Below are 15,156 nucleotides of genomic sequence, written 5' to 3'. Positions count from 1 at the left end.
CCAGGAAGAGGAGCGTCCAGGGGCAAGTGATCATTGAAGCTTAGCTTTAGGTTCCCTAACTCTCGCACAGACTTTTGTAGAAACAGGAGTCACTCAATAAATGTTTGAAAGAGAACAAGAACTTTTAATTTGCAATTGTTGGGGTTTTGCTGTTCCCAAACATAGGGCCAGACCTTTTAGATGGCCAGGCTTACTTTGTCCAGCATAAAAAAGGCCTTCTAAATATGTCAGTTTAATAGGAATATTAAAAGAACCTGAGGGAAAGTCCCTTGACCGATAAATCCACCGTTCTTCACATATTACCTCTACATTCTCCCCCAAGGAATCATTACATAATTTATTAGTTATTAAGTGGAAATAAAAAGAAACGAGTGGTTCTCTTTGCTCAGAAGCTTTACCCGGTAAAAAAAAAAAAAAAAAAAAAAAAAAAAAAAAAAAAAAAAAAAAAAAAAAAAAAAAAGAAAGAAAGAAAGAAAGAAAGAAAGAAAGAAAGAGAAAAGAAAAAAGAAAAAAGAAAAAAAACACAAAAAACCCCACAAAACCACATTTCACCTGCAAACGCGCCCAGAAAAAACAACGCAGGACAAAAGAGAAACAAGCATTTCAATTGAATGAGAGCCATACCTCCCGCTCCAGCCCGCCAGACAGGCGAGGTTTCACTGGCCAATCAAATGTTAATGAGGTTTCCTTGCCACACCCCCTTGCTGACTTAATTTGGAAAGAACGCCAGCGCACCTTGTTCTCAATCAGGTCCGCACAAATGCTATTTAAAGGGCTGTTCGAAAAGGAGACCGCCACTTGGATAGCAATGTCTGGTCGAGGCAAGGGTGGGAAGGGCCTGGGCAAGGGGGGCGCCAAGCGCCATCGCAAGGTTCTGCGCGACAACATCCAGGGGATCACCAAGCCCGCCATCCGGCGGCTGGCCCGGCGCGGCGGCGTCAAGCGCATCTCCGGGCTCATCTACGAGGAGACCCGCGGGGTGCTTAAGGTGTTCCTGGAGAACGTGATCCGGGACGCTGTCACCTACACGGAGCACGCCAAGCGCAAGACCGTCACGGCCATGGACGTGGTCTACGCGCTCAAGCGCCAGGGCCGCACCCTCTATGGCTTCGGGGGCTGAGCACCCACAGCCCACCGTATTTCCAAACTCAAAGGCCCTTTTCAGGGCCGCCCACAAAATCACTTTAAAGGGCTGTTGTGCTTAGTAGAAATAAGTTTGGGGTAGTGAAAGGTTAGTAAGTTTGAAGTACGTTACCATTTACGCAGCGATGTAATCCAGATCACGGGATATTTACACCACAGCATACTTAGAGTTTTGCGGAAAACCCATTTTTTAAAAAAGCGGTCAGTTACACGGTGGCAATGAAATGGTTTCAGGACAGAAATGAGTATTTTATGCAATCGGGAGCATCCCGACTTAGGTCGTTTTTGGGTCGTTTGGATGAGGGCAGAGCCGGCAGCGTCCAGGGCGCAAAGCTCTCGGGTCACACCAGCTTCTGTGTAAAAGAATGTCCTTTGGGGACAAGCTCTGATTGGATGATACTCGCTGTACTGCAGGAAAAAAATGGGGAGGGTGGGATTTCAGCACCATTTTCCTGTTGGCTTAAAGGGTGTAATATCTGTCCCCGGAACTGGCAGAAAAAGCTTCGTTGGTTTGCTTTGTTTTTAACCCGCTGTATGCCAGGCGCTAAAGTGGCGCGAGGAACAAAGGCGCCCAGGATCGCGGGGGCCAGTTCTCGACGGATTCGAGCAGTGCCAGGGACCTGCCGGCTTCCAGGCGGGGGTCTGAGGTCGGTGCACTGCTGGGCGCGGCAGTCGGACAAAGGACTCACGGCCTTGCCAGGCAAGTGAAGCTTATTCCTGCGCTATGGTTCCAACCTGAAAGGGCAACTGGCTGCCATGTGGAAGCCAGACTCGGGCTGCGGCTGATTGTATACAACTTTTAACCATTATGTTTATTCGTTTTCCATTATATAAAAGAACTGTCAGAGACCCCATTACAGAAATGAGTTTAGAAAGGCTAGGCCCTAGTGAGTTATCTGTAGTACAAGCTTGTACATGAAAATGTGTTAGTTTCGCATTGGGCGTTGTTAAAGCTTGCCCCAAATACCGAGGCCCAAAATAAGATTAACAGTATGAATTTAGTATTTATAATAATATTTAACAATGCTAAATCCCAAATTAAGTGAAAGCCGAAAAACTGATTTTGCTTAAAATGAAAAAGATGCCTTCACTCAGACCGTGAGAATTTCCCAAGTAGTTTTTGTGATGTAGTTCAGTTTGGGACCTGAAAACTTTGTAGCCCCTATGTTTCCAGAAACGTTTAGTATTTTTAAGCCTGTAGAACACAATCTGGACAAGCCTATCCACTCTCTTCAGAAAACACATAAAATTACATTAGACTAATATTATCAAACGAGTTTCTTTAATGGGACAATACAGTATTTTGGAAATGAGGATAAACTGTATTTCAATATTCTTTCAACTGTAAACTTAAGATACTTATTTCTATTTATTAAATGGCAAAGTCAGGGCGCCGGGGGTGGCTCTGTCAGTTAAGTATCTGACTCTTTGACTTTGGCTCAGGTCATGACCTCAGGGTCTTGGGATGGAGTCCCTGGTCAATCTCTGCGTTCAGCAAGGAGCCTGTTTCTCCCTCTGCCTCCCCCAATGCTGGTGCTATCGCTCAAATAAATCTTAAAAAATGGAAAACTCCAAACATTTAAAATTCCTCCAACCCAAATTTTGTTACAATTGGATTCCTATATCCTGACTCCCAGAAAGCTGTGGACAAGGAGTTCTGAAATCGTGGTTACGACAGCACCATGTAACAGGGTCAATGGGAATCTAAGCCCTTGGAAATTAGCTAGGTTTGTGCATAGCTAGCTATCGGCCTACACGTTGGTCCTTCCAGGAGTATGGTGGCTACACAGGCCACGTGCCCTATTGGAATGGTAGTGTGCAACCTATTTTTGGATAAGGCAACAGGATTTGCAAATACTGAAACCCTTGGGGCACCTGTCTCAGTCGTTAAGCGTCTGCCTTCGGCTTAGCTCATGATCCTAGAGCCCTGGGATCGAGTCCCACATCGGGCCCCCTGCTCAGGGGGGAGCCTGCTTCCCCCTCTCCCACTCCACTTGTGTTCCTCCTCTCACTGTCAAGTAATCTTAACAAAAAATGAAACCTTTGAAATCGGTAACTTGTCTGACGAGACCCTTTTTACTCCCTACAATAGAATTTACTGAGAAGACCACTCAGTTTACCCATCTACAAGCTTCTAGAAGTTTTCAGTGTCACGCCATTTTTCTAGTACGTGAGTGGCTCTTAAAAGAGCCTTTGGGTTGAGAATGGAGTTTCTGTCGGCTTACTTCTTGGACCCCACCTTCCTCGGGTTAGTCTTCTGCTGGCTCAGCTTAGGCTTCCCGGCCTTGGCTTCCCTGCTCTGGCCTTCCCCGGGCTCTTCCGTGCTTGCTTGCCCTTGGCTCCCTGGGCCTTCCTGCCGCTCTTGGCAGATTTCTGCGCCACCGTGGCACTGGGCTTCTTGGCTTTCTTGTTGGTCTTGGCACGTTTCGGGGACTTCGAATCCCTGGATAAGACCAGCTTCTTCGCCTTGGCAGAAGACGGCCTCTTGACCTTGCTCTTGGTGGGCTCAGGAAGGGCCTTCTTGTTGAGCTTGAAGGAGCCCGAGGCGCCGGTGCCCTTGGTCTGCACCAGGGTGCCCTTGCTCACCAGGCTCTTGAGGCCCAGCTTGATGCGGCTGTTGTTCTTCTCCACATCGTAGCCGGCGGCCGCCAGCGCCTTCTTGAGCGCGGCCAGGGACACGCCTGTCCGCTCCTGAGACACGGAGAGAGCCTCCGTGATCAGCTTGGACACGGACAGGCTCGGGGCCTTGCGACTAGCGCCCGGCAGGCCCACCGGCTTCTTCCCTCTCTTCTTCGCGGGGGGACTCTTCATAGACGCCAAGGCAGTGTCAGCTGTGGCTACTGGAGCCGTCTCAGACATCGCACAGGGACAAGTTGCAGGCGACCACCGAGAAGCAAAACGCCGCGGGCGCCTCAAGGCCTTATATAGGGCAGGGCGCACTGTGATTGGTGCATCACCCGGGCACCGCCCCGCCCCTCGAGGGAGGAGCATTTGTGTTTGTTTTACCCGCAAAAGTTGGATCCCTCACAAATCCTTGGAACAGAATCGTCCACACTATTGCTGGGTAGTCCGTGGAGACTCGGATTTCACGCGCCTTTTAACCTTTTGATGAAAAGTGACCCCGAATGCCAACACTATTAGACAAAGCTCCCGATTTTCAGCAAAATTCAGGGAGAAGAAGAAAACTTCCTCTTTTCCTTGTAAATTTAAAAGTAATTTTGAGCGAGCTGTTTACCTCAGCTCTTCTGAGTGCTTTTCCGAGCAGTTGACTTCCAATCGGTGGAGAAAATAAATTATTCACATATTGATTTTTATTGAAAATTATTTATGTATATGAAGGAAGTAACACATCCCTTAAATGTCTCACTGCGTGCTTAGGAGATGCTTACAGAATTGTCTAAAAACTGCAGAGTACGACTTTATTTGGGCAAACACAATCTAAGGAACCGTAATCTCTGAGGCGTGTGGGTTGTGAGTTAAACCAGTCCTCAGTCCCTGTGGCTTGACGCATCGCCCTCGCGAAGGCAGTAAGTCACGTGGAGCTAGCACGTGATATCCGTGCACCCCAATCAGGTCACCTCCGTGGCTGGTGTCCTCAACTGAATCTTGCTTCTGGTCTCATTAAGCCAAACCCCACCCTCACCGCAACCCCCTTCTGCCTCCTGAACGCCAAGCACGTGCACAGAGAAAAAGACACAGTCCCTACTCTCAACTCGAAAACGGGAGGCGGAGGAGCTCGGTGGGAACCAGAGCCCCAGATCTCCAGCAGGACTGGGCTGGCCCAGGAGCCTGCAAAGCTGCGGGAAAGGGGTCATTGGAAGGAGTCATTGGTCCTGCGTGCTTTTTTGGGCTTGTCCTCGGACTTGCCTTCGTAAGAGGTCCAGATAGGAGCTTGTTCATCAAGACCAGACCTTCCAGGAGGACGTTGAGAGAGCAGAGCAGTGTGGCTAAAGTCCAGGCTTCAGCAGAGGAGAACCCCGAAAGGACCATCTTGCGGAGATTCCCCCAGTGCCTGCCAGAGAAGTTTGTTGTGCTGCAGGCTGGGGAACGACCCGAAGTGTTTAAGGGGAGGATTGTGTATTGTTCTTGTAGCTGTCTTGGTTTTAGACTTTTCACATAAAAATAATTGTTGGAAAGGGCCCGGTGTCAGAGGCTGGTAATCTGTAACAACAGTCTCGAGAGAAAGACAAGGGCTTCACGTGAGGAAACAGTATGAGAAAGGAGAGACTCTACATTTGAAATATTTCTGAAACAGAATTCAAATGATGAGACTTTCCAATTTTGGGTTGCAGAGTGAGGTTGCAAAGTCTCTGTCTCTCTGTGTCTCACAAAGCACACACTCGCGAAACAAAAATTCAGGAAACAATACCAACTTAAGTGCTTGCGTTCTGGTACATTCTAATCTAGTTCATTTTTTTCAATGCTGGTTGCAAATGATGGGATTGATTTCACAAGGCAATAATGCACTAATGTGACCCTCAGTTTCAAAAATCTTTCTTCTAAGGGAGATTACAGGTGCATCTTACCAAGGACCCTATGTTTTAACATGTGTTTGGTTTTTCTGACCCTCTATGACCCCTGAGTACTTGCCCTTAGGGGTCAGGTTGTGAAGTGGATTGATCCTTATAATTATAGGTTGACAGAACATATCATTCTATTGCTTTAAAAGTAACAAAGAATTGGAGAATTTAAAAAATTCTTACATTCCATAATTTAAGATCCAGAGAAAACCATGATTCATATTTTCATTGGAAATATAAAAGCTACCATACACACACACACACACACGCACACACGCACAGTGCTTATTACTCTGTGTCAGTCATCATCCCAAGTTTCCCCATTCAAAAAAATGAGAAAGTATTGGGGCACCTGGGTGGCTCAGTTGGTTAAGCGGCTGCCTTTGGCTCTGGTCATGATCCCAGGGTTCTGGGATGGAGCCCTATGTGAGGCTCCCTGCTCGTGAAGAGTCTTGCTTCTCCCTCTCCCTCTGCCCCTCCACTCATACTCTCACTTTCTCAAATAAATGAATTTGTTAAAAAATGAGAAAGTATAGGGGCGCCTGGGTGGCACAGCGGTTAAGCATCTGCCTTCGGCTCAGGGCGTGATCCCGGCGTTATGGGATCGAGCCCCACATCAGGCTCCTCTGCTATGAGCCTGCTTCTTCCTCTCCCACTCCCCCTGCTTGTGTTCCCTCTCTCGCTGGCTGTCTCTATCTCTGTCAAATAAATAAATAAAATCTTTAAAAAAAAAAAAAAAAAAAATGAGAAAGTATAGAAACTAATTTTGTAGTTAAGAAACTGAGTCACAGAAAAATCATAAAATGAGCCCACGTTCTTAGAGCTAGTAAGCAAGAGGCTGGCTTCAAAAGGCTCTGGCTAGTTATGGACATCACCTGTGTTAGGTTATTTTTTTTTCTCCTTAATATGTCAAGAACTGCTGTTCATGTTTAATTACATTTTTATAGCATTTTTTGTGGAGCACTGTAATTTTATTTTGGCAAATTTTCTATTGTGGGAAAGTTAACCTTCTGAACTTTCATTATTGAAATAATACTGCCATTAACATTTCCTTAGATCGACTTTCGCTGGCCTAACTTCTGCATAGTAAAGCAAGGGAAGCAGTTGCAAAGAAAATAAAAGAAAGTTTTCCTCAAAAAATATAATAAATTTACTCTCTCATGATATGGAAACCATACAGCCCATTTTTAATATTATTTTAACATTCTAGTCTGTTGTAAAAAATGTTTACACTATATTTCTCTATATATGGGTGTGTGTGAATAAAATAAAGGCATCTACAGATTTTGACTATGTTCAGTGAGATTAGCAGACTTTCACATACCAGCATGTCTGTCCTACACGCTTCTTGGATTTTCCTAGGATCTAAGATTTAAACCTACCTTTTAAAATTGCTATCCTTTTTTCATATGTTTCTTCTTTTTTCAATAGCTATTTTTGAACTTCATTTCAAAGACAGTTTCATCTATCTTTAACAAACATTATTTCATATTTAGCTTTACCTCTTTTTCAACTGACCTCCTTGTTTTTTGAATCACTCTATTTGATTGATTGGTTGCTTGGCTATTGAGTAATTATTTTGTTTGCTCTGTAGAAAGGGCATGTGTATAATTCCATGGTTTGTAAACATTGTCTCTAAAATCATCAAGTATTAAATATCAAATGCAGGTATGATGCTGTTCCAGGGCTGAGAGACATAAAAATGACATTTTTTTAAATTAAAAAAAAAGTCCTACATGGTCTCCAAACTAAAGAAATCACCATTTCCCTTATTTGGGAGATGAGATTTAAATATATGCAATGACAGTTATTTGGTGCTGAAATTAATGCCCCAAACAATAATCTGCCCAGAGTTCCAAGACAAGAGAAATATCTGTGAGAGAGGGTGGCAGGAAGGTGTCCTCGGTTGAGTCAGTTGGACCTGAATGACTTGTTCAGCCTGTTTCTGCTGCTCCTTAGGAAACAGCACATCTTCTGAAGGAGTTCTAGAAGCTTCTCAGAGGACAGAGGATTGAAACCCACCACTATCTAATTAGAAAGCACTGGAAGCGCCTGCCCTTGAAGAAAAAGCTGCTTGTGGAACTGGAAAAGTGCTGGAGGAACCATTCAGGTCATCTCATTTCTGTTCTTCCTGACATTCCGACCTCTCTTATTAGCTCTTTAAATGTAAACAAGGACACATATCACGCTGCTTCTTAATTTGTGACTCATACGTATACTGCTAACAACATAGACTGATATCCAAAACCTTTCTGTGAACAGCTCAGTGCCAGGTAACTGAAATGATTTTCCCAAGCTCCCCAGATGCTAATGAGCCAGTCTTTGAAAGTAAAGAGACACAAGCATTAGAACTTGGGGTGAATTTTCTTTTCTTTTTTTTTTTTTATTAAAGATTTTATTTATTTATTTGACAGAGATAGAGACAGCCAGCGAGAGAGGGAACACAAGCAGGGGGAGTGGGAGAGGAAGAAGCAGGCTCATAGCAGAGGAGCCTGACGTGGGGCTCGATCCCGTAACGCCGGGATCACGCCCTGAGCTGAAGGCAGACGCTTAACCGCTGTGCCACCCAGGCGCCCCTGGGGTGAATTTTCTGTTGAACTTTAATACAGAACATGGAATCACCAGGAAAAAAGCAAGAACTCTTTTTTTTTAACTTCCCAATAGTAATTCGGTAGACTCAGATGGTGCATGCCTATTTCCCCTTGATCTTACCCTTCTTCCAGTCTGGAGCATACATTCGCCCTCCAGAGTTGCTAAAGAGGACCATGAGGTTGAGAATGACATGGAGGGTGAAAACTTCAGGGTCGAGAGTACAGGATGCTAGAAGAAACCTGTACACTTGGGCAGCATTGGCCGCTCCCCACGCCCCCTGACAAACCAGCCGAGCTTTCCTGCTGATGGGGAAAAACAAGTCTCTTTCTAGCTAACCCAGTATATATGGATTTCTGTGAAATGCAGCCCAGTGCATTTGTAACTGATTCAGGGGCTAATACCTTTCCACGAGCATGCCAACTTCATGGACCCAGGATTTTCGTCTGCCGTGCACGGTACTGAATCCTTCCACAACAGTGTCTGGTGTGTGGGAGGGGCTCAATTCTGTGCAGAACGATTGAATGGATGGATGGACACATAGTCAATCTAATTTCCACCTTTATGTCCTATATTTTCTTTATTTTTTTTTAAAAAATAAACATTTTAGGGACGCCTGAGTGGCTCAGTCGGTTAATCGCTTAACTCTTGCTTTCGGCTCTGGTGGTGATCTCAGGGTCATGAGATCGAACCCCGAGGGGGGACTCCACGCTCAGTGCAGAGTTTGCTTGCGACTATCCCTCCATCTCCCTCTGTCCCACTGCCCACCCCCCCAAGTAAATGAATAAATTTTTAAAAAATATATTAAAAAATAAATAAACAGTTCACAGTCTATGTCTTTCCAGTTTATTTACCCGAGGCCCTACTCTAGGACCAATCTGAGAGCCTGCTTCACCACACACACAAACCCCAACGCTCTAAGGATATCATTGGGCTTTATGTCATTTTCCACTGGGTAGGCAAAATCGGTTTTGCCCACAATTTGCATTTTAGTTTTGCATGAAGTTCAACAGTTTTCATAAGCGAGCTGTCAGAGCATGTTTATTTAAGATTAAACATCCATCTTCTGGAGACAAGACTTAGTCTAATACTGGTTCAAACTCGTGGCTCTTGACCCTCCGAGGCTACTGTCTGCGGGTGGAATGGGGGAGCCCTGGTCTGGGAATAAGCAGAAATGGGTGGACTTCCAACCTTGCCTGTGTCTGGCTCTTGTGATCATGGCCAAACGTCACCTTACTTCTCCTTGTCGTACTCCCTTCCCTTGGCTGTAAGTCACGGCGACGACGCTGTCTCAATCCGCTCAGGCTACCGGCACGACATACTGTAGGTTGGGTGGCTTTAACCATGGAAATGTATTTCCTCGTGGCTCTGGAGACTTGAAATCTGAGATCAGGGTGCCAGCGTGGTCAGGTTCTGGTGCGAGCTCTTTCCCTAGCCTCTACATGGCTGCCTTCTCGCTCTGACCTCAGATGACCTTTCTCTGCAGCATGCGTTTCAGAACTATCTTTCCCTCTCCCTCTTCTTACAAGCCCACCAATCTAATTTGATTAGGACCTCACTTTTATAACTTAAGCCTTGAATACCTACTAAAGCCAGCTCCAGCTAGAGTCACATTGGGTGTTAGGGCTTCAACATATGAACTCTGGGGGGACAGAATTCAATCCACATTCGACACCTTTCTCATGGAGTCGTCAGGAGGCTTGTAAGAAATGATGTAGGTAAAAGCATGTTCAGTTACGCACACAGCCCAATGCGGTTTATTAATCCAGCAGCCTTCTGGGCAGAGGAGAACCTGCTAAATCCTAGTTTCCGGTCTTAACCTAAGAGCCTGCTTATTCTCCATATGGTACCTTCCATGGAATGACTGCGATCATGGGCAGCGGTTCGTTTCTTATGGGATCATGGCTCAGGAAAACATGGGGGAAAATCCCCTCACTAATAATGAGGGAAATGACATTTCAAAAAAATTTTTTTGGTCTGTCAGGTTAACGATGTTTTAAAAAATTCTCAGTGTAAATATGCATGCTATAAACCAGGGATTTTCATAAAATGTCGGGATTATAAATGGGCATGGTCCTTCTGGATGGCAATTTGGCAATGTATACATTAAGAGTCTTGCGAACTGTGGTGACCTTGTGATTTAGTATTTCTACTTGTAGAAGTCTATCTTAAGAGATAATCACATATTTAAGCAAAGATATGTGATCTGTTTGATCTCAAATGCATAAAAATGAAACTCAGGGGGCGCCCGGCTTGCTCGGTTGAGGGGCATGCGACTCTTGATCTCAGGGTCATGAGTTCAAGCCCCACGCTGGGTGTAGAGATTATCTAATAATTTTGAAAAAATGTAAAAACAAATAGAACTCAATCTAAATAGCTAATAACACAGGACTATTTACGTAAGTAATGGTACATCCGTCAAAAATTGGGTTTCTAAGCATGTTACCTAGAAAATTCTATATGTGCGTATATGGCATGGTACTTAAATACGCTTTGTGTATGCATCACAGGTGTAACGTATGTATTCACATTCACCTGTACCGTATTTGTCATATACATATTAAAAGGAGATACTAAGAGTTATTTTAATTCTCTTCTTTATATATTTCTCTTTTTATAAAATTCTACAATAAACATTTAATATTTTTATACTCAGAAAAAAATTTTTAGCCAGGTTCTTACTGATCCTTCCGTGATTATTAAAAATATTTCCATTTATCTTCTCGTAGCGTCACTTGTTGTTTTATATGTGAGATGCAATGGTGTTTAGCCGTGACCAGTGGTGGGTGAAGATGTCTAAAACCCAGCTGCTCCTCCTGTGAAAAGAGAGAGATGAACTGATCAATTCACTTCTATAATTCATCAGATACCTGATACTGGACTGGACTCTGAGAACAACAGCAATAATGGAGATGGCCAAGTTCACTGGGGGCTTGTTCTATGCCAGACGGTGTTCTAAGCACTTTATAGACACCAATGCATTTAATCTCGTGGCAACCTTATGAGGTGCCTACAATGATCATTCTCTCCGCTGCGTAAATGAGAAAATGAAGGTTGAGCTTCCCGGTGCCGCAGCTGTTGGATAGTGACCCTCCGTAGTAAACTCACAGCCTCCAGCCCTGGGGCCTGTGTACGCTCTTAAATAAAGGATGACTGTGTCTAGCCAGTGTCCTTTAAGTTACGTTTGAGCTAAGTCTTTTTTTTTTTAAGATTTTATTTATTAATTTGAGAGACAGAGCATCACGCCCGCAGAGCACAGGGAGGGGCAGCGGGAGGGAGAAGCAGAGTCCCCGTTGGGCAGGGAGCCCTACTCGGGCTCAAACCCAAAACCCTGGGATCACGACATGAGCCAAAGGCAGACGCTTCACCGACTGAGCCACCCAGGCGCCCCTGAGCCAAGTCTTGAAGGGCGAGTAGGAATTCATCAGGTTAGGGCTTTTCACGTAGGAGATACAGTGACAAAGCCCAGGGAGCGGGCATTGTCTAAGGTGGGGTGCTTGGGGTGAGCCACGGCTGGAACTGCCTGTGGGGGGCGAGGAAGGTCCTTATATGACCACAGTTTAGAGTTCGAGCTTGTTATTCCCACATGGAGCAGTTGAAACTGTTCCCAGAAGCCACCTTTCTCCCAGCTGCTCGTCCCTCTGGGCTGCTAACGGCTGAAGTCATCCCCCATGAGCTTTTAAATAAGTTAGATGAAACATATCTGATGGAAATGTACCCAAATAAATGCTTAGTCTGTTTCTGGGGGTGTTGTAAAATGCACTTTTCCTCCTCCTCTTGTCAAGCAAACAAAGACAAACCTGATTTTATCCCCTGCAGGTGTCCGAATCCCATGCAGGAAAAGGTACCAGGGTTTGCCTATTAGGGAATCCCCTTTCCTACCTGTGGACTGATAGGTTACTTGGGCAGGGAGATACGGGGTTCTCAGGCAAGTGTTCGCTGGCCTGGCGAATTTCTAAGGACTCAGCTAACACCCAGGTGATCATTTCACTTCACAAAGACAAAGATTTGTGCTGCCTGTTTTGTATGTATTTATAAAAGTGCCATTGCAGTCACATTCGGGCAGGTTTGTGTTTTTTGTTTTGTTTTGTTTTTTTATTTGACACAGAGAGACAGCCAGCGAGAGAGGGAACACGAGCAGGGGGAGTGGGAGAGGAAGAAGCAGGCTCCCAGCGGAGGAGCCCGATGTGGGGCTCGATCCCAGGACTCTGGGACAACACCCTGAGCCGAAGGCAGACGCTTAACGACTGAGCCAGGGGCGCCCACCCCCACTACCCCCCCCCCCCNGGCAGGTTTTAATCAAGATTTGCCTGAAGCCGAGCCCAGTGGTAGTGGTGGGGCGGGCAAGGGGAAGGCGGTCCTCTCTCTTGAGCTGGCAAGGGGCAGTCTCCCCCACAAACCACCGACCTCCTCTGCGGACTCGAGATGTGAGCCCCGGTGTTCCCATAGCGCGTTTAGCAGACTTACTGTCACTTCGAATGTAAGAGTCTTAACAATGACTCATGCCACAGCATGTCTTAAACGCCGTGGAAAAGGCCCCGAATTTAAGGCCTGCGCTAGAAGGAACCGCAGCTCTCCCTCCAGGTGCTCACGCTCGCACGCGACCTCACAAGCTCACACCCGAGTGAAGACACTGACTGTGGTAGCAGAGAAGGAGTGACAGCTACTCCAGACGGTCGGCAGGTGGGACAGCAGGGCGTTGATCTCTCCTTGTTCCTTCCTTACTGGTTCTTCTTCCAAGGGCTTCCCGATCTGCTTTCTGGCTAACATGTTATCAGATTTGGGAATTCGTTGAGTTGATAGAGTAAGCATGTAGAATGGTGCCTTGCACACGCTTTGTGCTACCCCAGTGTTAGCAACTGTTGTGATAGTGTTTTCATTAGTGAAAATATAAAAATCACATTTACTGCCACCCCCGATCTGCCTTTCCCTGCTGTACTTTGTACCTCCCCAGAGTGTTTATTCCTTTCTCGTGTTCTATGTAATTACGTGTGGTAACTACTATTTGTTGTCTGTTTTCACCAGCAGAGATGTAAGCTCCACGATGGCGGCGAGTCGCCCCTTTCCGAAGGGACAGTCACTGAAGGTGGAGGAACAGAGCCGGACGATGGGCCTTCAGGGCTGGGAGAGAAAAGGAAAACTTCCCCTCCTTATACCACCCCAATACTCTGTCCTCATTCTCTCTGTGCTGGCCGTTGTCACTGGCTGATGAAAAGCCATTGTGGGGCCTCTAGAAGGGACAGAAGGGCAAGAGGAAGTGGGGCGGGGGTGGAAGAGAGGGCACACGGAAAGGGAACCAGATCTTAGGATTCCGGAGAGCTTGCTTTCCCTGCATTCACTGGCTCTTTCTCTGCCGGCCCCGCCTGTGTTTCCCTCTTTCCCTGGCAGCTCAGTGCTGCGATGACTGAGTCCTGGTCAAAACACTGTGGACAGGATCATGTGTGCCCCTTCCAGGCCGGCCCACGAAACCCTCGTTTCTCCCTGCTGGCCGGATGCCGAGGCTCCCGCAAGAGCTCTGAGACCCGAGGATATCCGAGGCACAAGCTGGAAGGAACCATCCCTGAAAGACATGGAGCCACGTGCTACTGCCTCGTTGTGACCGGACATTAAATGACATTGTGTAACAGACTGAGAGCCTTCTGTCGTGGCTAGCCACTAAGTTTGGGGGATCTGTTCCATAGAACAAAGTATCAGAGACCTTACTTTGACCTGAGGCTTGTCTAGTGACGCGGACTCCACATTGCCCTTCACAGTAGCCCTTGATCCTAGATCCGGTCTCCTAGTCCATGATCAGCAATGTTCTCCCCCAGCAAATGCCAGACACCAGAGCTCCCACCCCACACACTGGCTCCTTCAAGCCCTGTGCGCACTGGGGCAGCCTGCCCAGAATTTCATTCCTGGGTTCATCATCGTGGCCCCTCCTCATTGCCCTCACTGCTTTAATCCTGCTTTCTTCTGTTTTTCGGTTTTTTCTCCACGACACTTGCCTTCCAACAGACCAGAGATTTTCATTATCCATTATGTTTTCCAGTCTTACCCTCCCAGAGTCCTAGCTCCCTGAGGGAAGGGATTTTGTGATTCTGCCCACATGAACTTGGCACACAGTAGGCATTCAAAACTGTTATTGAATGAATTGATTCATTCAATCATTTATGTATACTGACTATGTGCCGGGCCCAGTAACAGCCCCTGGGGATACCCTGTGACCAAATCAGAGCTCAGAGCCTATTGGACATGACAACTAGATGAGTAGTAACAATTAATTGCAAACGGAGCAAGGAGCATGCTGAACATTTGGCGGGAAAAAAAAAAAAAAAAAAAAAAAAAAAAAAAAAAAAAAAAAAAAAAAAAAAAAAAAAAAAAAAAAAAAAAAAAAAAAAAATTGAAAGAAAGAGAGAAAGAGAAAGAACTCCAGGGACTTAAAAATGAATATAAGAAAGGAAATGTAACAGTAGTTCACCATATGGCTCAGCTGGAAATAGGGTTCTCTAACCTCATAGCAATATAAAAGGCCATATATTGATCCAGACCAACACTGTAATATCATTGTATAGGAAGAATATGGGGAGGGAAGTGTGTGTGGTGTGTGTGTCTGCAGGGAGGAGAAGGGCTAAAAAACAATTCTGTTCTTCTATGGAGAACTAGAAACACAACTGGAACACTATGAGCACATTATTTAAATAAATGTAAGTATAATCAAAGATGTAATCAGTAGCAGTCATCAAATAGAAATAGTTAACAGTTAAAGCAGTTGGGAGACAGGTGAGAAGAGGCTACTGGGATTTTTTTTTAATGAGACTTGCAGAAAAAAAAATTCATTTTAAGGCCATGGACACATGTGATTTTGATTAAACAGTAAACATAAAACAAGAAAGAAAATAATTGTATTTAGAGAAAATGGAAA

General features: G+C 45.6%; 3 protein-coding genes and 1 long non-coding RNA gene across 5 annotated transcripts in view; 2 read left to right on the top strand and 2 right to left on the bottom strand.

Annotated features, from left to right (window-relative positions):
• Nucleotides 1–784: 784 nt before the first annotated feature.
• LOC100481285 (histone H4) lies at nt 785–1,140 on the top strand. The gene has a single exon (XM_019809268.2). The coding sequence runs from the start codon at nt 809–811 to the stop codon at nt 1,118–1,120; it is 312 nt and encodes a 103-aa protein (XP_019664827.1). The 5' UTR covers nt 785–808; the 3' UTR covers nt 1,121–1,140.
• A 2,224-nt stretch (nt 1,141–3,364) lies between these two features.
• Nucleotides 3,365–4,015, bottom strand: H1-6 (H1.6 linker histone, cluster member). The gene is given in 2 exon segments (XM_011236399.3): nt 3,365–3,429; nt 3,432–4,015. Coding segments are annotated over 2 exon segments (636 nt in total). The 5' UTR covers nt 4,003–4,015.
• A 3,607-nt stretch (nt 4,016–7,622) lies between these two features.
• Nucleotides 7,623–13,881, top strand: LOC117802195. 2 transcript variants are annotated; one of them, XR_004625250.1, is made up of 2 exons: nt 7,623–7,773; nt 13,281–13,881. It is a non-coding gene; the product is annotated as an uncharacterized LOC117802195 (long non-coding RNA). The 2 variants fall into 2 exon arrangements; XR_004625249.1 differs by lacking the exon at nt 7,623–7,773 and adding an exon at nt 11,065–12,935.
• The window catches only part of LOC100481535 (histone H2B type 1-C/E/F/G/I), a 16,991-nt gene continuing 12,721 nt past the window's right edge, over nt 10,887–15,156 (bottom strand). Inside the window, exon 2 of the mRNA XM_002928525.4 lies at nt 10,887–11,068. The gene's annotated coding sequence lies outside the window, so the exon portion shown is untranslated. The remainder of the gene's footprint in view (nt 11,069–15,156) is intronic.

Source organism: Ailuropoda melanoleuca, chromosome 5 (assembly GCF_002007445.2).
Source record: "Ailuropoda melanoleuca isolate Jingjing chromosome 5, ASM200744v2, whole genome shotgun sequence".
Classification (NCBI taxonomy): Eukaryota; Metazoa; Chordata; class Mammalia; order Carnivora; family Ursidae; genus Ailuropoda; species Ailuropoda melanoleuca.
Note: the sequence above shows the minus strand (reverse complement) of the source record. Positions and strands in the feature narration are given on the sequence as shown.